At 41.1% G+C, this 24,829-nt stretch overlaps 1 protein-coding gene across 3 annotated transcripts in view; it reads right to left on the minus strand.

Moving 5' to 3' along the window:
• Positions 1–24,829, minus strand: part of CYRIA (CYFIP related Rac1 interactor A) — a 73,771-nt gene that overhangs the window by 22,382 nt on the left and 26,560 nt on the right. For 2 of the 3 annotated variants that reach the window (XM_063125185.1, XM_063125184.1), the window contains exons 2-3: positions 22,183–22,233; positions 17,140–17,188 (exon numbers count right to left, since the gene is read on the minus strand). Coding sequence is in view for 1 of the 3 variants with exons in the window: in XM_063125182.1 (XP_062981252.1) it covers positions 11,315–11,331 (17 nt within the window). In the remaining 2 variants the exon portion in view is untranslated. Of the gene's footprint in view, positions 1–11,314; positions 11,346–17,139; positions 17,189–22,182; positions 22,234–24,829 lie in introns of those variants that run through there. The other variant, XM_063125182.1, reaches the window with a different exon arrangement.

The raw sequence follows: 24,829 nt of genomic DNA on the forward strand, positions 1-24,829 counted from the left end.
GACAATTCATCTCAGAATATGATTTAATTAGGGATGACATGCTTCCAAACTTTAAAAAAAAACCACAACTTACCTCATTATAATTAAATTAGATTACAATCCCCAAAATATATTTTGCTTCCAAAGCCACAAACCATCCTAGTTAATTCCAGGGCATTGTTGTTAGAGGCAATCAGGTTGATTCCACAGATTCATACATTCGTGGCTGTACGTCTGACTTCACAAACAGTAATCTGTTTTAAGGCAACCATAGCAGTACTCTTCCCAAAGGCAAAAGTTCAGAGCAGGATGGCCCTGGCCAACATTCCAGAGAAAGTTCAAGCTACCAGGAAAAACTGTGGCTCCCTGTGTACTCATGGCACTTGGTGTGTACCACTGTGTAATGTGTGAAACAGCCTCAATTTGCTCTAGAGGTCATGAGAAGTTCAAGGAACAGGAATTGGAGATGCCTCACACTTCTGATTCTCTACACTTCTCCATAACATCCATTTTCATTTCAGAAAAAGAGGAACATAGGCGCCTTGAGTATTGGGGGAAAAGGGGGATATAAATAAATCTGATACAAATATAATAATAACAAATGTGCCAACATTAATGCCATCTTGCTATTTTCTCTGGAATCTGCTAGTAGTTTAAAGCAACCCGTCCAGATCTTTTTTTAAAAAAATATATGCTTTCCCCCCCACCCCCCCAAAAGTATGCTACATAATGAACTCTGTATATCTTGCCACTCCCACTCCAATATGCAGAAGCTCCCACTGGGAAGGTATTTTTCCCCCTTTTCCTGAATTTGGGAGTTACGACCATTAGCCAGCTCATCCGGTCTCTTTTACTCTCTCCTTCTAGATAATTACCCATGCACTTTCTCTCTCACCCCGTCTCACCACCCATAGATAAGATTCTGCTCCTTCTCCTCCTCCTCCCTCTCCCTCCCTCCCTCCCTCTCTCTCTCTCTCTCTCACACACACACACACACAATAAATGCCCCAGCCAGCCACGTACCTCAGCCATCCATCCTCCATCCTCCCACACATGCATGCAAGCACCCCATGTATCCATCATGAATTATGCCCATATTACATGCCTCTCCCTTCTCCTTTTCACTGGAAGCACACAAAAAGCCAAACTCACTCTTTTCGGGGAGCCCTCCAAAATCCTCCCTAAACCCATTCTCTCTCCCGCTCTCTTTTGCACACACATGCGTCTCCCCCACCACCCATTCACATATAGAAGCACACAGCCCACCACAATCCCCCAGGTTGCTCCCTGCTGGCTCCCCAAGCCCGCCCCCCACCAGGTTTCGGCCACTCTCCTTCCCTTCTCCCCGTGACTTCCTGCTGGCTTCCTTAATCCCCTAGCTGACACTGAATTACTGCCCTTCCCAGCTTCCTGGCACCCTCTAACCTCCACTTCTATCATAAGCCAGCCAACACCCCCATCTTACCAGACAAAAGGACCAGGAGTCCATTTTTCCTTCCCCCTTCTTTTTCTTGATAACTGAAGAGGGAAGCATTGGCCTGCAGCTTCCCACTATCTTCATTGTCTAAGTGTCTCTAAACCTCATGTGTGTGGCCCAGAGGCATTCATAGGAAATTAGGATGGCAATAGCTGGAGGCCCTCACCATCGTTTTGAAGTGATCCCAACTGCCAGTAAAAAAACCCACCTGCTGTTGTCGTTTTAAAGTGGGAGGCGCTCTGCAGGCGTCACGGAAGGTGTCCGAGAGCGCACTGGGATCCACTGTCAGCATGCTGACACAAATGGACTTTGGAGCCACATATTGCATACCACTTCTATAGACCAAAGGCCTTAAGAACAGGTTTGAACTCTATGGGCTAAGTGTAGACCCACTAATGGCTTCCAGGTAATGGCAGTGAACAAATTAGGAACCAAATCCATTTCCCCTTCGTAGCCTGTTAACACAATTTTGGTGGAAATACTGTTCTAAATCAATTCTTTAAGTTTCACCTGTGTTTGCAGCACCTTCGGCAAACCCGCTTTACCCCACAATCCTATGTACAGTTACTAGGGAGTAAGACCCTCAGAACCATTAGGCTTCTGAATACACATGCACAGGACTGTGATGCAGTCCTGCTTATTACATCATTCCAGAAAGGATTAGCAGATATATTACACTTTATTTCTTAAATGCATAATTTAGATCACAGAATGGAACACCTGCCTTTGTTGTGCAACATGATGTGTGTGTGTGTGTGTGTGTGTTGGGGGGGGGGGAAGGAACAGGAAACCAAGGTGATTGCACCGATGATACTTTGAAATGTTTCACTACGTTATTACTTTAAAATAACTGAAAGGGATAAATGATGTTTTAAATAATCATTTATCCCTTTCAGTTATTTTAAAGCAAAACTGGCAAAAGCATCTTTTGGGCCAAAGTTACACAGAACACAGGTATGGTATTAAACACGAAGGGTGCAATCTTATGCATGGCTGGCTGGGGAATGCTTTTTAAGGGCTTTTTTTCCTGTCTAAACACACAGAGGATTTCACCCTTAGGCTGCAATCCTATACTCAATTGTCTGGGAGCGAGTCCAACTGAACTCAATGGGAGACATGTATAGGACTGTGCTGTTAATGAGTCTAACCTAATTTCTGGAAGTTGAACTCTCTCACACCAACAGTGTTCCAGGAAAAATGTTCTCTGTCTCATTAAAATATAAACCATTCAATTGGGAATCAATCAGGGATTTAAGGGTGATTCCATGCAATGATAAATTGTGGCTGAGATTAAATTGCACAAAAGCACTGGAAGCCTAAAAATACTTTTCACTGCAAGAGTAAACTAATGTAAAAATGTGGTGTAATATCAGAAATTAGTGGAAATGTTATCAGTAAATATGGTTCAAAGAGACAGAACTATTTCTCACTGTTACTTCTGCTTTAAATTTTCATCTTCAACTAAGTGTAGTCTAGAACAAAATCAGCATTAACCTTTGCCTGTTTTAAACATTAAAAAGAATACATCTGTGAACAACCAAACAAATACACATTGTAATATTTTCCCCTCCAATGAATAAATAAGCCAAAGGAACAGAAAGTTATCGGAGTCTAAAAAAAGAACCTTCCTATTTCCAATCTATATATTACAACAGACCCTACCAACTGAGTCATACTCGTCTTTGAATAGAAGAGGGAGATCAGTTTTTAAGACTAGAAGAAAGACATGAAGCCGACCTTTGACTAAAGGACTCTGGTCTCCAAATACCTCATGTTCAAGGCTAAACTAAGGGCTTGGAGGGCGACAATCTCATGATTTTATGATCGCGAGATCGTCTCCCTCGTCTACATGCAGCGCATGACATCGCGACTGCCATTTTGGATTTTTTTTAAAAAGGAAAAGGAGCGCACGAATGCTCAAACGAAAGGTAAGGTGTTTTTTTTAAAAAAAAAAACACCTCCCCTTCCCCCCACCCCACCCCCGATGGGCACAGAGCTCCTGAGGAGCTCCGTGCCCCATTCCTCGTGGTTACTCGCAAGGAGCCAGGACAAACCGCGACACCCAGCCACACGTTCCGCAGTATCGGGATCATCCCAAGACTGCGGAAAAAGTAGGGAAAAAGGGTAGGGTGATATCCTGGGCCAAGGGAGGGATAATCCCTCCCTGCCCCTGGGATCCCCTGTGCGTCATGTGGACACACAGGGATGATCCCAGGCAATCACCAGGATATTGCCCGGTCTAGCCATAGCCTTAGGCCTCCCCAACACTTCCTCCCTTCTAATGTGCTACTGGCAATGTATTTCACACTTCCTATACGTATACATTACAGCTATGAATCCATTTTAACTATTCTGCATACTCTGGGTCCCTTCTGATGCCATGCTTAATACTGGGAGAAATGCACACTACTGTCTTACTTCCATGCAAACATAGGGGAAGACCCACTCCGGCTCTTTTCCATGCCAGGTTTACTCCAACTGCAGCATGGCTTTCGATTGTTGGGAAGGGCAATACGCGGCAGTAACTGAGATATGATACTCTACTTAACTGCTTTGAGTCAGATCTGGAAGAGCTCTGTTATCATCAGCCAATAATCTCTTCCAAGGCAATTTAACTCCAACCATACATATCAAACATTAACTAGGTTCTTTGTGCATGTTTAGTGAAAGTAGCTCTGCTGTGCCCACTATTGTACACCCCACCAAATAAGAATGAATCCCATGTTTCCAAAACATATTTTACAAGATAATCCTTGAAAACCACTGAGAGATAAAGAGAGTCTGCATGTGTGTGTGACAGAGAATAGTATTTGCATTCTAAAGGATTAGAGGATTTTAGACAATGTGAGGCAGCAGGCAGTGATAAGGTAAGGAAAAGAGTACATGTTAGCAAGCACACAATGAAAAAAAATATTTACAATGCTGACACAGTATGTGTGGCGGTTCCCATTCAGAGAGAGAGAGAGAGAGAGAGAGAGAGAGAGAGCATAACACAAGAAACAAGTGGCAAAAAGATTGAAGGTATAGGATAAGAGGAGCAGGAATGAATAAGCACCTTTTGAAATTTGGGGCAGAAAGTCCCTTGGGCATTATAGTCTTGTTTAAAAAGGGGGGAACCTTGACCACATCATCTTTAAAAGTAACCCACCACCACCACCTGAATGTTCTTTGGCATTGCTCACCCACTGAAAATCATGACAGTTCCTCCCCACTTTCGAAATAGATGAATGGTGCTGTGAAAGGGGGGGTGACGGCAGTATTTGGGCTAGCCTGATTCTGGACAAAGCCAACTATATCATCTCATGATACCAACCCTGTAATCTCATGTCAAGGTTACCAAGGTATGTATGACTTCTAGGAGTGTGTGGCTGCCTCACCAATCAAAGCTTGATAGAGACACTTCTGGCTATAGCAAAGCTAGATCTGGAATCATCCCCAAGTTGCAACAATGCTGTTTTGTGGGGAGTGCAACCCTATCCAGAGGCAGCTCTCTCTGTACTCCCCCAAACTAACAGAACCATCTACCAGTGGCATGATCCTTATCATGACTGAAGTTCATCTTACTGGGACCTCCTGCAGCTCATTACTGACCCCATTTAAAGCAGTACAACAATGGAACCAGTTACCTAGGGAGGTTGTGGCCTCTCCCACACTAGAGGCATTCAAGAGGCAGCTGGACAACCATCTGTCAGGGATGCCTTAGGGTGGATTCCTGCATTGAGCAGGGGGTTGGACACGATGACCTTGTGGGCCCCTTCCAACTCTGCTGTTCTATGATTCTATGATTCTAATGAGGCACTGCAATCCAGGCACTGACTCAGGGACTCTACTGCTACAGTAAGGTTTCCAAAAAGAGAGAGGTATAATTGCATACTGATGATTCCTAACTCCAAAACTTCATACATCCTCTTCCAGCAGCATCATGCAGATGTTAAAATGTGGGAGACAAAATAGAACTTAAAAGCATCCTGTACTATAGGACAGCTGCCATGGGCTATAACCACAACCCTGTATTACCATCTTTTGGTAAGCAGGAATTACCAAAAGATAAGAGCAGAAAACCCATTTTATCACAAAGATCTTGGAGCCAAGTATCTTGATTTATAAAAGAATTAGTTCATATACTATATGAACCATGCATATGTTATAGGGTGTTGTTTTTTGTTTTGTTTTCTTTGTTTTAAAACAGAATCCACAGACAGCCCCTGAACAGGAATCACCCATTTCATATATCATCTAAGAGCATGTCTATACCAAGGGAGGGGAGGGAGAGGATCTCACGATATGCTGATCAGAAGATCCTCCCCCTCCTAGAGATGTGAAGGCCAGGAAAAAAACCGGAAAAATTCGGGGGGGGGGAACTGTTTTTTCCCCCAAAGCCTCTTTTCAGGGGTTTTCAAAAAAAATTGGGAAAATTGAAAAAAAAAATGAAGAAAAAATGGATTATGGGATGTTTTATTTTAGCATGATGAATAAAATGTTTAAGACAAGATGTTCAGATATTTACTTCTCCAAATGATTTCTAAAAACTGTGCAGTATCAGATTATTACAATGTCTGTGCACCAAGGACAAGCAAGTCCTAGGTGGCAAACTGAGACTACAACTCTCAAATGCAAGAGCAAGATGCATTTCTGCCTCTAGGGGGCACTGCCATTGAGGCAGAGACTGAAACTGATAGCTGAAGCTCAGGAAACGAGTCTGATTAAATTTCATGCATATTCATTGAAACTTGGTTCCCCCTTTTTTCTCAGTTCTTTTTATGGAAATGGGTGCTTTATGTCTTGACACTGGAGGACTAGCGGAAACCTAAATAATTTTCTTTGTTACTAATGTTGGTGGTTTCTTCTGTTGTTGTTTAAAATTGATTTTTTGCCTGCTCCTCATAAACTGGCAAAACCAAAGAAGTTCCTTACAGTTCAGGTGTTCCTAACAGTTCAGGAGCTTGTAGCTCCATTTATTACAAAAAAAAAAAGTTTAAAAGTGAATTAAATTTGTAATAATTCTTTGCATACACTGTACTTTTAATATACCAAATGTAATAACTTTATGCCAAACCAACTTGGACTAAATTATATTTTATGTTACTAAAGTGACTTTCAATCTGTAAAAAGTGCTAATATTGCATTATTTCAATTTTTCTGAAAACTTGTTTTTTCCCGACCCCAACCCCCCCCCCCCCCAGAAAAAACCCAGGTTTTTTCCATGGCTTCAAAATTTCCAGAAATTTTACATCTCTACCCCCTCCATTCACACATGGCGCACGATGTCCAGGGAGGAAGGAGGAAGTTGCAGCCACCTTTTTTTAAAAAAAAAACAGGACCTGGAGCGCACCTGTGCTCCAGCACAAAAGTAAATGTAAAAAATAAAGGCCCAGCCCTGCTCCCCTCCCCACCTCTGATGGGCACGGAGTGCTTGAAGAGCTCCGTGTCCTGTGCCTGGTTCCAGGCTCTTTGCATTTTCTCGCAAGGAGCCCGGACGAAACCGGGATGGCTGCCCACATCTCCTGCGGTCTCAGGACAATCCCGAGACCACAGAAAAAATCAGGCTAAAAGCCGTCCTGGTAATCCCGGGGAAACGGAGGGATCATCCCTCCCTGCCCCCGGGATCCCCTGTGCATCATGTGGACACACAGGGATGATCCTCAGGATAAGGCATCATCTAGACATGCCCTAAGTTTGGGCCACAGACTAGGGCAGGATCTACACTACTGCTTTAAAGCGCTTTATAACAGTTTTAACAACTGTTGGGGCCCAGGACACACTCCATATACCATTTTCAAAACGTTTTAAAAGCACTTTAAAGCAGTAGTGTAGATGCCCCCTAGCTTTAAAGGCAGATCTCCAAATACTACCCTTCAAGCCTCCTTGTTTGCACGGATCTTCCCATTTGCTTCAGTGACAAGAGCAGCCCTTTGTGCACACAGTGTTCGCAGCACTGAAGGGACTGGGGAAGAATGATGGCTCCATGTGCACATTTGAGCTCTGGTAGAGTATGAGGAGCGAGGATAGTTTTAACTTCCTGCATACCCATAGCTTTTCCTAAGCTGCTCTGTGCATGAATGAACTACATTTCACATGAATACTGCTTGATCTGGAAATGCGGAAGCAACTATGCATTCCCCGCTGCAGCCAATCAGCTCAACATCTCTAATTAAACTAGAGAAATTAAAACGAGATTTCAAGGGAGATAAGAAGTGGAAAATAGTAGCCTTAATTATTCATGTGGAATTTTAGGATGTTTTTATAATGTATACTACGTTTTTAATTCAGTTTCATGTATTTTATACCTATTGTTGTACCCCACCTCGATCCAGACAGAGAGGCTGGTAAGAAATATGATGATAATGATGATGATGAGACTGAACTTTGTTTGGTTTGATTCTTTGAATATTTACGCATAAATAAGCCCTACAGTGTTCAATAGTAATTACTCCCAAGTAAGGGTGAACAGAACTGCAACCGTGAACAAATATTTTGTATACCAGCAATTGCTTCCCAAAGTGAAACTAGTGCCAAAGAAAGTAATCTGTGCCTCCCCCGCCCCCAATCTATTCAGAAAGTCCTTTGGCCAGTTTCTTCTTTTTAAAAAACAATGTCTTGAGTCATCTTTCAGCCATTCACAGGCAGGCCAGAGGAAAAGAATTGATGTCTACAAGAAGCGTGAAAACCTGGAGCTGTCCAACCCATGCACAGTTTTTATTATTAATAGTGAACAGATCACATAACAGCTGGACACATATTAATGAGCAAAAAAGTATCACCTCTGTATTATGTCCTGGCTGAAACAGTAGAATTTTTTGGGCAAGACATCAATCAGGTTTAAGTAGAGAAAAGTTTAAAATCAGCCAGTCCTGTTCAATCAATTTATAGGGCAAAAATTCTTATTGTGCCTTATAACAAGAGCCTATTGCCTAGAAAAGTCAAAGTAATGACTAGTCTGGCAATAAAAAAACACAAAAACCCAGTTGCTGATTTTCAAGTACAAGCAAGCACACATTCCAAGTTAAAAACTGTAAAATGTAAATAGTGATTGTTTTGTTTTGTTTTAGAGTGGTGTACTTAATAATGTGCAAGTAGAAACTAATCTCAATTCAGCAGCAGTAAAATCCATACAGTAAGATCTTGTTAAGACAATTAAGTTTATACAAAGTCCCACTTATATATTCAAGATCAAGTTAGTTCTAAAACTGCTAGTTTTAAGCCATGACAAATCCACATGATGATTAATCATATACAGACACCCTTTATGGCAAATATCATTTGCTCCTTTCATAATACTAGATGCACGTGACTAAAGTGATCTATTATACAAAGAAAACAGACATTGTTCAGCGATGTGAGCGAAGTTAAACATATGCACAGAAGTGGACATTGTGCAGTTGTTTGGACAACCCTGCAGTGCTACACAGTGGATTTCCTGTGAAGGAGACATTTAAAACTCGCAGACCAGTCTATAGACATTTGCTCATTCAACATGGCTTCACATGAAGGAAGAAGGGGGGGGGGGAATTACACAGGCTGAGAATGGACTTTGTTAATTACATAGTGCCCTCTGCTGTTAGACATTAAAACTAAAAAAAAGAAAAAAAGGGACATGATTTCTCACTACTGGTGGTATACTCAGCAAGAGGAAGAAAAATATTCACAAGTTACACTTAAAATTAAAAAAAAACAATGAAAACAAGAAGTGTGGGAAAATGCTTTTGATAGTTTCCGAATAGCTTTGATATTGATGTTCTCTGTGGTATTGGCAATTTCATATAAAAATCTAAATAAGTTACAATTACAACTTTAACCAGATCGCCAATGAAAATGCAAACTTAGAACAGCGTTCATGTAAATTCTCTTCAGGCAAAATGAATCAAGAGCACACACAAAGAAGAGGGAAGCTTTGGGCTAAATGCACATCTTAAAAGATTCTCAGTTTAGGGAATTTGCCTATGGAACTCTGTTGTCCACTAGCCACAAACACTCAATGGCCCCATTCAGAAGACACCTTAAACCATGGCTTTAACCATGGTAGTTAAGCCAGAAAGCCTTATTCACCTTGGTTAAAGCCATGGTTTAAGGTGTCTTCTGAACGGGGCCAATATTTTGTCCATTTCGAGTGCAACACTGTGCAGCATGATCCTAACATTCTTAGGTTTTGCCTACCACCGAAGAGGTTAGGAAATGGGATATCACCATATACACAAACACAGTAAAGAAACATCACGCTAACATTATTGGAATGTTACAATGCCATCTCAGGCAGATAGGATCTTGAAAATATTGGGACTTGAATGCCAGTAAGTTGGGTTAACAAAAAAAACAAAACAAAAAAAAACAAACCAATAACTTACTAAACTACTGTAAAAGGTTTCTACTGTAAAAGGTTTCTACTGTAAAAGAAATGCCCACTATTGGATGCTACATGGGAGCAAGAGGAAAAAGAAGAAGCAAACATGGTTATTTAGGGAATAGCTTGCATTTGGGTTGAGGAAAGTAGTGGCTCTATCCTAGCCATGTCTACTCAGAAGTATATCCCATTAAATCCAACAAGCCTTACTCCTGAGTAAGTGTTTTTAGGATTGCTGTCAAAATAACTCCTAAGTCAGCCCCTTGTCCCAGTGCAATCTCCCTACACAGGGAGGAGCAGAATCTTTGAAATGCTCTTCACATAGCAAAATCTAAACAGCAAGTGATTCTTGACTGCTCATCACCTTTCGGAATTCTCTAGCTTCAGAGATCCAATAAAACCCAAGCATCTTCCTAAGGTGTGTCTTCATCATGCAGATCAGGGGTGGGGAGCAAGTGACCTCCAGATGTTGGTAGACTGCTACTCCCATCAGCCTAATTAATAGTGAGGGATGATGAGAGTAACGGCCCAACAACATCTGGAGAGCCACATGCTCCTCATCCCTGACATAGATGGTTGTTCTTAAGAGAGTGCACTGAGACACAAGGAGGAAATAGACACCCAGGAATGTAAGGCTTTATTGATCAAAGCCAGGTCCAAAGGCTGCAGAGAATCAGAGCTGACCATGGACCAGCACTGCCATGAGGTACTTCTAGTAATACACTCCTGTGGTTAGCCAAAGTGGAACAGGTAATCTGCCTACCTTCCTACCTCTCTTTCTCAGAAGGTACTCTAGGAGTATAAAGCTGTTAGCAGAGATGCTGCTGAAATTTGAATTTGTTCTTGTAGCTGCTACAGTTTTGCCATTGTTGGACATACTGGCTGGGGTTGTATATAATGATAACCCATGGTATGAGTTGTTGGGAGTCTAGGGCCTTAGTTAGACCTAAGGTTTATCCTGGGATCATCCCGGGGTCATCCCTGTGCATCTAAATGACACACAGGGGATCCCGGGAGCAGGCAGGGATGACCAAGGGATGATCTAAGGATAAACCTTAGGTCTAGCTAAGGCCTGGGTTGTCGTGTTGTGTCAACCCAGTCATGCAATCAAATCATGGTTTGTTAACCATGAACAACACAGCAGGAGAACCTATGGTTTGTTGTTTGCTTGTGGGGTCATTGTTACATGCAAACCCAGAACTGTTGGTTGTTTCTCCAGAGACAGTAGATAAAAGTGGTAAAAACAACAACAACATGCCAGCACTGAAAAGGCATTTGGGATGTCGGGAGGGAGAAGGCAAAGGAGGGCAGACACAAACAATCCAGGAATTTAGAAAACAAACTGTCATTTGTTTGTTCAACTGCCAGACAAATCCTGGGTAGAGCAACCAATCCTGGGTTAGCATTATGTATGAACCAGGTCACTGTCGAGGCATACACACACTTCACACAGTGACTCGGTTCACATGACATGAAGCCCATGAGTTAAACACCGTGCAGATGAACAAGCGGGACACTACATGTAGTGCACCATCATACATTGCTTTGCATGTCGTCTGAACCTGGATAGCTGAGTTGTTTAGAGCTCAAACAACCCAGCAGTTAACCCAACAGCAAGCCATGGGTTAAGCATTCTAAGCAACCTACAATGGAGCCAATCAGGGGCTGCTAAGGAACAAGCTCTTTCCCACTTGAGCACAACAGCCACTGTGTCGTATGAACTGGCTCAGCGCTGAATTAATTTCAGAAACTCAGCAATTAAAGCTAACCTCCTTTCCTCTAAAAGATAACTAAAAACAAGCCAATCTAGCCACGTTCATTATATTTTTTAAAGAAGAGATTGTAGTTAGAGGAGTCATCCACTAAGTGGCAATATTAGCCTGCCAAAGTAAAAACAACAGGCCAAAAAAATCGCATTGCAGATACTAGTTTTTAGAAAAACATAGGTAGGTATTCTGGATAATCAATATCACTTATTATAGGTGGCAACCTATACTAGTCTGTACAAACATCTACTGGTGTAGGCCACCATATTACTTTCAGAATCAAGCCAATAATAGTAATAGAAAAAACTGGTCACCCACAATAGGTCACCCCCAAAATTTATAGGGGTCCTTTAATAAAAAGAAGAAGCAATTGTGCTTATTTAAAAATATATTCATCATGGAAGTAGAAGGCTGAATAATAGCTGTCGTTAATATTTTTTCTATAGTGTATTGGCAAACACAAATGCAACTTTAACTCACATTTTATTCAGATAAAAATATCCATTTACATTTAAAGGTTTTATTTTTTAAAAAAAACACAGAGCAATCTGAGACATGATCTGTAGCTGTGAATTGATGGCTGAGACAACAGGTGCAGGGCTCTATTTGAAGCTCCTCAAATGTAAGGATGGGGTCAATTTTCACCCCTGCTGATAATGAAAGAGAACTCTGTCTATACTTTGCAGCCCTGCAGCACTGGACTGTGTCCTTTATCTTATGACATGACACAAGACTGAATAAGTAGTAAACACTTTGGTGATCAAAAAAAGATAAAGGGTATTTCTTTCATCTGTGCAGGGCATTCATTTTCAAAATACAAATTGATGCCTAATAGGCTGCAACCTATGGCAAGTCCTTCTGATCAACTTCATACCATCGCAGCTGGCTAGAAGGATCTATGTTGACATCTTCAGCGTTTTGAGTTGGCTATAAAAGCTTTACCTCCATAGGAACACGGAAAGCAGTCTGCTATTGACCATGGGTCTATCTAGTCCAGGATTGTTGACACTTACTGGCAGTGGCTTTCCAGAGTTTCCAAGCCCTACCTGGAGTTGTCAGAGACTGCACCTACCTGGAGATGTCAGAGACTGAACTCTACTACTGAGTTATGGGTCTTCAGCAAATAATGAATTTGTAAGGCCATTTTAAATCTACAGAGAAATTTGGCAGTTAATTAAAATATACGTGCTGTGCTTTATTGCCAGCATTAACATTGGGCTCATCTACACGAAGTAGGATATTCCACTATGAAAGTGGTATGAAAGCGGTATATAAAAGGTTGGAGCCACACTACTGCTTCATAGCAGTATTGAAGTGCACTGCAGGAGCTACACTACTGCTTTATAGTGGTATTGAAGTGCTTTGTTGGGGCCCATGACACATCTACACCAAGCAGAATACTGCACCATGAAAGTTGTATGAAAGCAGTATATGGCATGTGTCAATGGGCCCCAGCAGTTGTCAGTGTACTTCAATACTGCAATAAAGCAGTAGTGTGGCTCCTGCCTTTTATATACCGCTTTCATAGTGGAATATCCTGCTTGGTGTAGATGAGGCCTTTGTCATTTATACATACCTATGGGTTTTATTACATTTGCAAATGACAATGAACTTTATTTGCTGAATTGTTTCTCAGGCTTTTTTAGTCTTTCACTCCAGCCTATGTTTCAGGGGTGTGTGTGTGTGTGTGTGTGTGTGTGTGTGTGTGTGTGTGTTTTAAGAGACGTCTCTTTTCCACACATCCTTTATTTTGCTGTCCTCTTTCATCTGGCACAGATGGTTTATAACTCCACTAATAATTCACACACTTCCATCTATTTTTCCTTTCCTTTCCACTAATCATTATGATTATTCTCTAGAGCTACTTTGTTTGAGAAATATTATCCACAGGAGGGCAATTTGAGGCTGTCAAGATTTTTGGGGCTATAACTCCCAGCACAGCATCATATTAGCTTTTCTGTTCCTTGCACCCCTTAACTTTGTCACCTGGGTCTTATGTGGTTTCAGCATCCTAGGATTAGGGTACTGGGAGAATGGAAGGATATTTAAGGTGTGTGTGTGGGGGGGGTACTATAGTTTTATGAGGGTGAGTTAGATGTGGGTCAGGGAAGGGAAATGCTAAATTCATTATGGACTGAATGATTTGGAATACAAAGTTATTTTATTATACTGTTACATTTCAAAGGTTTTAAAAAACTGAATAATAAAAAAGCAGCTCTATAACAGGGAGAATTTAAAAATTCCCTTTTACATTTCCTTAAAAGCCACTGATATTTAACAAAAGGTTTTCAGGACCCAAAGTCTTCTCTTGCCAGGTGCCCTCTGTGTTTGTTTACAGTTCCTATCAACTTCAGCCATTGGCCATGGTGGGTGCCTGAATGGGGATGATAGGAGTTGTAATCCAACACATCTGGAGGGTGCCTAGTTGAGGAAGCAAGTACTATAGTCTAAAGCTTAAAAAAACCACCCCTGTGTAACCAGATTCCTGTGTAAATGAACACAGAGAACAACTCTATTAAAGTCTATTGACTGTTATTTGAGTATGTTCACAAGATTCACACAAGGAAAAGTAATTTATTCCACTAGCTGAATGACTAAATGATATTTTATAGCTGTGGTATACAAGAGACGTGTACTGCATAGTATTAAACAAGCATTTCTAGTTTTATAAAAATGCCACAGTGAACTTTTAATCATCTGATAAACTAGATTATTCTCGAGTTCCTCATTCCCATCCAACAGCTTCAGGTCTACAATATTTGCAGGTGGGCTTTAAACACTATGGAACAGTATCTTGTTTTGTAACTTTGCTTGGGTGTGGCTCAAAGTCCAATTTTGGAAACACGCCCTACAACAGTAAAGCATCCAGATTTGTTCCTGCTACACAGGAAAAACAGACGGGTATTTGGCTTGTCTCTTCCTCTTGATGGATCATATGCAGAGATTATTTTCAGGCTAGCTCATCACCACTTTACGGAACAAAAGCCTTTTTCTCTTTAGCCAAGGATAAAGGTTTCAAGTCCTTTGGCCTCCAATATGCATGACTCCAGTGGTGCTCAAACAACTAGAGTTGCCATATCAAAATGTCAAAAAAGAAGAGGCACTTTGAAGCTGCGATGTCTGACATAAGGCAACCATTATGCAATATGGAAATAAGAGGCAATTATTATATTCTAGAAAGCTGTGATGTTCTGAAAATAAAGGCATGACTTTCTAAAATAAGGATAACTGGGACCTCCTACGTCTGTGTTTGACAGAGCATGATAATACTGTTATGGACAGCCGTCTGATTACCGTGAATGGGTCAATCACAATGGTTTTGTCTAAAATGACTCCAGATGGGGGGGTGAGATTTGACAAAATAATTCACCTGGATGGGTGGGGGCTGAGGGCCAAACTAGATAATGAATTAAATGTGTGACTGCACCTCCCATCCCCTCTGCAGTCCTGATAAAGATCCCCCCTCCTAAGCTGCTTTTTTTTAACCCATGAGAATAGCAGTTTTTTTTTTTGGGGGGGGGACTGATCTTTGGTGGGATGGCCAGCAGCAAAAAAATACATCCTCCTCCCTTCTCCCTGAAATCTGAATCCTGGTCCTCTGGTGTTCCTTAAAAGAAAAAATTAGACACCTCAAATCCAGTGACATATTTAATGTATCATCTGGCTTGGCCCCAAAACAAATGCTTGGGAGATTGTGAGTGACAAACGGGATTGCAGCAGTACAGCACATTCTCGATCTGGTGGCGTTGGTGCTCTGAAAGTGGAGGAGTTACATGTGACTCTGTTGTCATGGGCAGACCATTATCTGGTTAGTTTTGGACTGTGAACTGGTACAGACCTCCAGACAGATGGAGGACTGGTTAGAATGGTCCACCCCAGGCGCCTGATGGATCTGAGTGGTTTCCTGAATAAGCTTGGGGATTTTCCTGTCTCATGTGTTGGTGGTACTGTCGAAGTCCTGGCTTATCTATGGAATATGGAGATGGCCCAGGCCACTGAAAATATCACTCCTAAGTGTCCTTTCTCTCCAGGTAGAGCCAGGTTAGCTCCCTGGTTTATCAGGGAGCTGAAAGCAATGGAGCAATAGATATGTCAGCTGTTGGAGAACTTGGGATAAATCCAACCAAACACTGGTAAAAGACCATTCAAAGACCTCTACCACAGTGGTGAGGACAGTAAGGAAAGCTCGCATTTCTGCTACTATCATATCCACACAGAATATACCAGTGGTGCTTTTCTGTATTGTACTGTACTTCACTAGAATGCTGGAGTGGGTGCCAGAGTAATCAGTGGCTCACTGTGAACAATTTCCTTAATTCTTTGCAGATAAAGTTGCTCAGATTTGCCTTGACTTAGGCCGTAGCTAGACCTAAGGTTTATCCCAGGATCATCCCGGGTCCGTCCCTGCCTGAGTGCTGGATGCCCTGTGTGGCACTTAGATGAACAGGTTTGACCCCAGGACAATCCTGGGATAAACCTTAGGTCTAGCTACGGCCTTGGACTCCAAATTGGGGCATGTAACCTTGGCAACTGCTTATCCAGTTGTTTTGATGAAGTGCACAGGGATCTGGAAGGGTGAGTTCCACCACCTGTGTACTCAACCCTGTCTCACTATGCATCTGCCCAAGTATTAAGATTTGCAGGAGAGGCCCTTTTGAGGGAACCAGTACCCACAGACACTTATTTGTTGAACACACGTGAAAGGGCTTTCTCCTAGGTTGCCCCTAAAACTTTGGAAAGTCTTCCCTCAAGAATTACAACTCATCCCCATTCTCTTGGCCCTTAGAAAGACACATATTTTCAACTGAATCGTTTAAAATGTGTAGTTTTTAATGTTTTTTGTGTTTTTAGTGTTCTTGTTTTTATTGTTGCACGATTTTATTGTTTTAGATTGTTATACACCGCCTTGATGGCTTGTTAGCAGATAAGACAGCATATAAATGTCTTAACCCCCTTGAGTCACAGAACTGGGGAAAAGGTGGGGTATAAATACAACAACAACAACAACAACAACGATAATAATAATAAATGTTAAAAATAAATAAGAAGTTGTAGCAGTGGGTTCTCTCAGTTGTGGTACCATTTCTTTAGAATTCTTAACAAAAGAGTTCCAATTGCTCTCCACCCCTGGGTATACGTTTTGTTATCAAATTAATATGCTTTTATTTTGAAAAGCATTTGGCACTTAATGCTGAGGTGCAGACAGCTGTTTTAAGTCTTCTGGCTGATGGTTGCTATTTTCATGGCTGCAGTTTTTTGCTGCATTTTTGTCTTCTGTAGTAACCAGATACAAAAGAGGGCAGGGCTCCTGCAGCTTCAACTGTTGTGATGAAGAGGGAATTTCACCAGGTGCTGCAGGCATACGAATGACACCTGCTGGAATTCCCCTTTCAATACAACTGTTAAAGATAGAGGAGCCCTGTCCTCCTTTTCATATGGCTCTCCCTAGCGTTGGACTGAGGAAATGTGGATAACATACACATCAAATACATAAAGCTATCAAATTCACAAAACAAACCTAAAGATTCGTACTGGAATGCTGCCTAACAAAGCATTTGATACACTGAGTAATTTCTTACCTGGAAATGTGTTTCTTCTGAATCAAGTTCAATAATCTGCAACAAAAATCTGCAACAATGGAATTGCACAGTCAGTAACTGCCTCATTCAGAACTCAGGTTCACATATATAAATACAGATAAAACCAACCTGCTCAAACAACCAATTCCTATACCTTCACAAGGTTTCACTTCCTCCTGATTCCTTTTGGGCTTCTCAGGGCACTTTCCTATGGATTGTGCCCTGCCCCGAACTTGGGGCCTTCAAAGATTATTCCTATGCCCTGCTGGGTTGAAGCCAGCAGGGCAGGAGGAGCAGCAGAGGCAATCTTGGTCTCCCCAACCTCTGATCTTGCCTTTTTGCACTAGATATATTTCAACATATCTAGTGAGGGCACTTTGGAGTTGGAGGAAAGCAAGCTGGAAGAGGCTCAGGATAAATTGTATCATGACCTCTATGGTCTCCTCTCCTCCTCACCCACCTTTTCCACATCTCTGAGGTTGATTTTCCGAACTCATGAGAAGCAGCTGGCATTGTCCTCTTCATGCCAGCTGTGACTCCCCTCATGACTCCAGTGGTGATATTTGACCCCCCTTTCAAGGTTGGAGCACCGTCTCCAACCTAAGGCAACGGGGGGGGGGGTGGAATCCAAGCCATCCTATGGTCCTCGGGATGCTTTTAAATGTAATAAAATAAAATAGTTGTTTTTATACTGTTTTTATGTTTTTTGTGTACTTTTAATGTTTACTATTTTTAATTGTTGTAAACCGCCCAGAGAGCTTCGGCTGGGGGGCGGTATATAAATGTAATAAAATAAATAAATAAAATAAATAAATAAAATAAAATAAATAAATAAAATTCACAGGGAACATAGGATTGCTCTCTTAAAATCCTAATTTCTGTCAGCAAATGTCAGGATTTACCAAATTTATGACATTGTAACATATGTGTAGATAGAAAGCACATTCTCATATTTATCACCAAATAGAAAGGTGTGTGTGTGTGTGTTTTGCCCAGGGAGATCAAAATTTCAAATCAAATATCAGCTTGAAATGTTTCTTCTATATTCCCAGGCCTTTGTGTGTGGGGGGGAGACACCTTACATGCTCCTTAATACCTCCTGTCTCCCTAATTATGTAAGTTTTCAACCTGGTTCACATGTAACGACAACTGAGAGTACAGGTTGAAAACAGATTGGGTACGGCTTGAGTATGGGTTGTTACTGAATCATGGATTGTCATTACATGCAGACCTTGCCGTATCATTTAATTAAGGGTTATTAACCACATATAACCAAAGAAGAGAGCCCATGGTTTGTTGTTGGGTTATGAACTCTGGGTTGTTTGTGCTAAAAACCCATAGTTAAACCATGGGTTGGGTTTGCACACAACAGCAACCCACAATTCAACAATAACTCCTGATTCTATGGCAATACACGATTCAACCCATATTTGAATTGTGTTGTCATTACAAGCAAACAAGGCCAACTTGGTTTATGGTAACCAAGTAACCATCCATCTTTGGGACTTTTCTAGACTCCCTCCAATGAAACCAGAGCTGCACATTTGCAGCATTAATCAGAGTGAAGCAAACGTAGGCGTGTCCCATTTAATAACAAGTTTAAGTATAGTGATACTTTTATGAGACACTTCATTTTCAATTCTCTCAGTCATACTCTGCAGATCCAAGTTTTGTTTTGCTTTGAAAATCAGAATATATGATTATATTGGAAAAGTCCTTGAATGATTAATACTTTTGGAGTGAAAAGCTATTCAGAGCCATCAATTCGGAGGAGCTCCTCCCATGTTCAAAAGAAGAAATTTAATTTTGCCAGATACTCTGCCTTTTATTTGAGTAACCTGAGGATTGTAGAAGCGTGAAGGGGGGATGGTGCTAAGTATTAATCATGCATGTAAGTGTGAGTGGCCACAGATGTTTAAAAAGGAAGTGAGGCAGGTGGCTACTAGGAGGAGGGCTTTCTCCGCTGTGGCACCCCAGCTGTGGAATGAGCTCCCCAGAGAGGTCTGCCTGGCGCCTACACTGTACTGCTTTCGTCGCCAGCTGAAGACCTTTTTATTCTCTCAGTATTTTAACACTTAATTTTAACTTAAATTTAAATTTTACTGTTCCAATTCTGTATTTTAATCTTATATCAATTTCTGCTGCGTGGTTTTATCCTGGTTGTGCTTTTTATACTGTATTTTGTATTTGTGTTTTTAGACTGTCAGTTGTTTTATTATGGTTTTAATTTTTGTGAACCACCCAGAGAGCTTCGGCTATTGGGCGGTATAAAAATGTAATAAATAAATAAATAAATAAATAAAACAGCTTCTCTCCAACTGGATGTAAGTGGGTGTGACGAACATAAAAAACCATTCCCAAAACGTTTCCCAAGGCTGTGCCAACCAATCCATTCTCAAATGCAGATGCTCTATGTGTCATTTTCCTTACCGTTAAGTAGCCTCAGACACTATTCTGCCTTCCCTTGGGGCCTAAGACAGAGTCAGAGTACAGAAAAAAGCCAGAGCTGTACTTAGGGTGGTACAACCACAGTTACACTGCCAGGCATAACTGTGCATTCGTGGCGGGTGGAGGGATATTCTATTATTTATTCAATTAATTATAGAAAATTTCTACTCCACCTTTTGGACCCCAAAAGGTTCCCAAGCAAGATTAACAACTGAAAATACAATAAAACGCAATAAAAGCATGATTGATCTCAGTGAGACTTACTTCTGAGTAAACATGCACTGGATTGCATATCACTAAAACAACAGCATGAAAGGGATATAAAGTAACTGGGTACATTGAAAAAGACACTGACATAGCAGGAGGTCACCCCACTAAGTGTAATGGGACTTGCTCCCAGGTTATTGGTTATAGGATTGCAGCCTAAAGGCACAGTGCAATTTTAAAAGGCTTTGTTGCCTTTCTAAAATTTGAGAAAGGAAGCCAAGTAAACCTCTTTTAGGAGGGAGTTCCACAAATTGGATGCCACTTGTGGGGGGGGAAACAACCCACTTTCCTGTCCTACCCTCTTCATTTCAGAATGTTTAACTTTATATTTTATAAAGTACATAACTGTACATAACATACAATTAAAAACACAGGCCCTGTCCTCAGACTTCCAATTTAAGGAATGAGATGCAGACTAATCGTTCTTTCTATGAGGCATCCATTCAAAGGACTTAAAAAAAAAAGAATTGCAAAACTTTTGTGGGTTTCCTTTAAAAAAAATGTATCTCAGAATTTTTATGTCCCTGTGATTACTAGTGAGAGTCAGCCCTTTCTGTGGCAATGTTTCCCCAAGTGTGAGGTAAGTTAAGCACTTCCTAATCTACAAACTATGATGCCAATTATAAGAAGGATGGCTTTGCTATATAAAATTCTCCCCTCCCCCCCGCACTGCCTCCCCGGCTACTTCTCAGAACTGAAGTCATTCCAAAAGAAGAACGGAAAATTTCTATATGATTACAACCCCAGTCTGATCCTGTCTGTCAGCAATTATTACAGAGAAAGCAATAGTATAATCAGTGAAAACTGGCTAGGGAGCAGGACAGGAGGAATCTAGACAGGAGGAACGTTTTCAAGTCATACTGCATGTTGCAAACCATGACAATTCCCAGCAAAGGAAGGGGGGAAATCAATGATTTAAATTTTAAAAATCAAACTGGAATGTTTTATTTAAATTGATATCTTCCCCTCCCCCATGTAAATACTATGGACAGTATACAACAGTGACTGACCACACACAGTCAGTCCCACCGAATATGTTGCACAAGCAGACCTCACCATTTGCACAACAGTGATTTAGGCCTTGCGGAGGCAATGGTGAGGGATCATGGGAACTACAGGCCAAAACATCTGGAAAGACACAATTTGCCCACCCTGTCTTAAACAAAAACTTGGTTAATATTAATATTAAACAATCTGAGTATAAGCAAGTTACCCTACAATAAATATCTAAACTTGAATCAGTGCCTCTTACTACCGAAGGCTTTTCTATGTAAATGAAAAACTAATTTGATCATTACTGAAAAATGAATATTTACATTCTGCCTACAAACTTAGGCATTTAATTCACACCAGATGAAAACTCACTGCTTTAGTTTGCTCAGGAGCTATCAACCTATCCGTCATGGGCCTCCTACTTTTGTTTACTACTCTACTTTTGTGAGGGTTGGGATGGGCCAAGGCACAGTGAAGCTGAAAAGAGCAACACTGAAAAGAAGGAAGTACAATATTGTCCAACACAGAAAATTCTTATACTGGATCTTACAAACGGCCATGACTACTGGTCATAAGAAAAACCTTACATAGGGTAATATCCCCTATATGGAGAGCATTCAAGATGTAAAAGTACAACCAATATATACTTACAACTTACAAGTCTAGTTGTAAGAATGAAACTGCATTATTGCATTATTTAAAGTGTAAATAATACTCTATTTAGTTGTAAATTAATGTGAGCTGTAATCCTATAATCCCTAGGAAGGCATCCCACAGCTCCTAGATTTTTCAGATCTCCAATTCAAAGAGAAGCAAGAGAGATCAACACTCAGAGGGGGAGTTCCGACCTGAGATACCTTCTCCCAGCCCCCAAGGATCTTACCTCTTTATACCAAGTCAGTCCCATCTAGCCCAGCATTGTCGACACTGACTAGCAGCAGGGTTTCAGGAAGGAATATTTTCTATCCCTACCTTTGGATGCTGCTGGGTATTGAACCAGAGACATTCTCCATGCATATCTAGAGCTCTACCACTGAGCCAGCTGACTAACAGGAACACAAGAACATAAGAAGAGCCGTGCTGGATCAGACCAAGGGTCCATCTAGTCCTGTGTTCTGTTCACCCAGTGGCCAACCAGCTGCCCATGGGAACCCACAAGCAGAACGTAAGTGCAATGGCCGCCTTCTGCCCATGTTCCTTGCAAATGGGGTATCTTCCTCTGATACTGGAGATACCATAGAGTCCTCAGGACTAGTAGCCACTGACAGCATTATTTTCCATGTACAAAAGATACAATAGATCCAAAGTGTATCTAACTGGTGTGATCTTACTCACCTCTTTAGAAATTCTCCAAACCCTCCTAGACATCTAACAGAAGTGTGAAACCTGCCAATAATAAATTCATAACATTAATTTATTATTCTTTAAATAAGAACAATGCAGTTTAAATAATCTGTCACATAGATACATATGAACAAGTTTTACTTGGTGTTTTAATTTTCTACCCAGAGGATGGGCTGATTAAGAGAATGGGAGTGCTTCCTATCCTTCCTTCCATGCAAATAGCCTCCTCGCTGCCCTTTCCAGCATGAGGCATAGTCAGCATTATACCTGCACCAAGATTAGTACTTCACATGGTGAGCTTTAAACCAGTTTGACAACAGATGTAGAATCTGGTTTGCGACCTCCTAGTTCAATTTATGTTGCCTTAATATTTTTAGAACTAGCATTGTCAGAAAAACAGTGCTGCCCTTGAACACACAGCTACGTTCATATACTTGTTCAACTGTGGGGAATGTTATTTTTCATTCCAAGTTTCCTCTTCTACAAAATAAGAAAATGTATGGCAAACTTGCAAGGATGGAAGAGATGATGATTCTAATCTAAGGCCTCAGACACACTTAAAATTCTATGGAAAAGGAGGATCTGTCCTTAGTTACGCTGCCTAAGTCTACAAATCAGCTGTTTTATTTCTTATTAGCGAACGGACAAGGCTTCGTACACTTGGAATAACTCTTCGTTTGATACAGCAAAGCCTAAGTTACATAGTTCTCAGAATTAAGAACATAAGAATTGCCATGCTGAATCAGACCAAGGGTCCATCTACTCCAGTACTCTGTTCACATGGTGACCAACCGTCAACCGGGAACCAACAAAGCAAGACATGGTGCAATAGCACCCTGCCACCCATGTTCCCTAGCAACTGGTATATATAGTCTTACTGCTTCAGTTACTGGATGCAGCACATAACCATCAAGGCTAGTAGCCATTGATAGTCTTCTCCTCCAGGAATTTATCCAACCCCCTTTTAAAGCCATCCAAATTGGTGGCCATCACTACATCTTGTGGTAGTGAATTCCATAATTTAACTATGCGCTGTGTGAAGAAGTACTTCCTTTTATCTGTCCTGAATCTTCCACCAATCAGCTTCATGGGATGACCCCGGGTTCTAACATTTTGAGGGAGGGAGAAAAATGTCTCCCTATCCACATTCTCCACACCATGCATAATTTTGTACACCTCTTTCATGTCTCCCCTTAGCCTCTTTTTTCCAAGCTAAACAATCCCAACTGAAGACATGGCTGCTGCCACAGTGAACCCCGATAGCCCCCTGGGGGAAGGCGCTTCTCACTCTATAACTTTGTCCCTCGGCCTAATCCCTTCTGGATTCAAACTGTATAGACTCCAAAGCTATGCACTGGTTAGGGAGGTCTACCACCTAGTGAATGATGATGATATTCATGGCTTCAAACACATGGACACATTAAAATTAATTAATGCATTTAAAACACAAAACAATGGTGCCCTCACTAGTTTCAGGTATCTAGATTTCACAGTCTTGACATGGCATTGGCAGACAATCAATCTCTTTTATTATTATAGATTAAATTGTTTTGCAATGCTTGCAACTTGCAAATCTATTCCCTTTTTTTAACTTAAGAATCTCGTCGGTATTGAAATTTGGCCTTGCACTTAAGTTTTTTATACATCACATTTGGATTTATGTATACAGCATGATCTACTCCCACTAATGACATTAAAGAAAGAAAGTTCTATTTAGGGCAACATATCTTTCAAATATAAAATGCTAACACAGACACTCCAAGGAGAGGGAAAAAGGAAAGGGCGGGGGAGTAATAAGGGATAAGAAAGTGAGAGCAAAAACTGCAAACAGGGAATGGGAGAGAATAGCAGAGTAATTATTTCATTAATGTACTACATTACATATTTAGGGCAATATTCTCAGCAATATAGAACTGCAAGCACACATCCGTTTTTCCCAACCAAGTGCCACAGTCTCTGAACTCAAAACAGATGTATTTCCTCTTATTTGGTCATTTCTCATGGTGAATCAGTGTTTCAGCTGTCATAGTCAAGGGGAGATCTTCCTTTGCTATCATACAGCCAACCTGAAACAGCAAAGTTCTTTCATTGCCTTGATGGGTTAACCTTGGCTGCTTTCATGGGAAAGAAAATCCAGAGCACAAGTGTTAAGCACACGGTGGATAAAAACTGATATTATTTCCTTTACACACACACACAGAGAGAGAGAGAGAGAGAGAGAGAGAGAGAGAGAGAGAGATTTTCATTTTTAAGGTTTCAATTTAGCGTCCGTGAGCGGGGCCCACCACCACTTCCATTCCGTGAGCATCCAGCCCTGCTGATTCCATTCAACAAGTGGTACCCACAAGGCAGGTCAATGGAGCTCCCTTATGCAAGCTTTGCAAAGCTTTGGTTTGTTAGTCCCTGATATAAAATGCGAACAATGATTCTGTACTTATTATTTTTATTCCTGCAGATTAGAAATTTTTACTACAATTTTGGACATAGAGTCCAACATTTCTCTTCAGGAAGGTAACGATTACCATTCCTTTCTTAAGGTTTGCTTACCTACTATTATTATAAAGGGTACAGTCCATGGGACTCCTAGTGGAGATTAATGTTTACCAATGTCCATTTATTTGTCTGTATTTCAGCAAAC

The sequence above is a fragment of the Elgaria multicarinata genome, chromosome 4 (assembly GCF_023053635.1).
Source record: "Elgaria multicarinata webbii isolate HBS135686 ecotype San Diego chromosome 4, rElgMul1.1.pri, whole genome shotgun sequence".
Classification (NCBI taxonomy): Eukaryota; Metazoa; Chordata; class Lepidosauria; order Squamata; family Anguidae; genus Elgaria; species Elgaria multicarinata.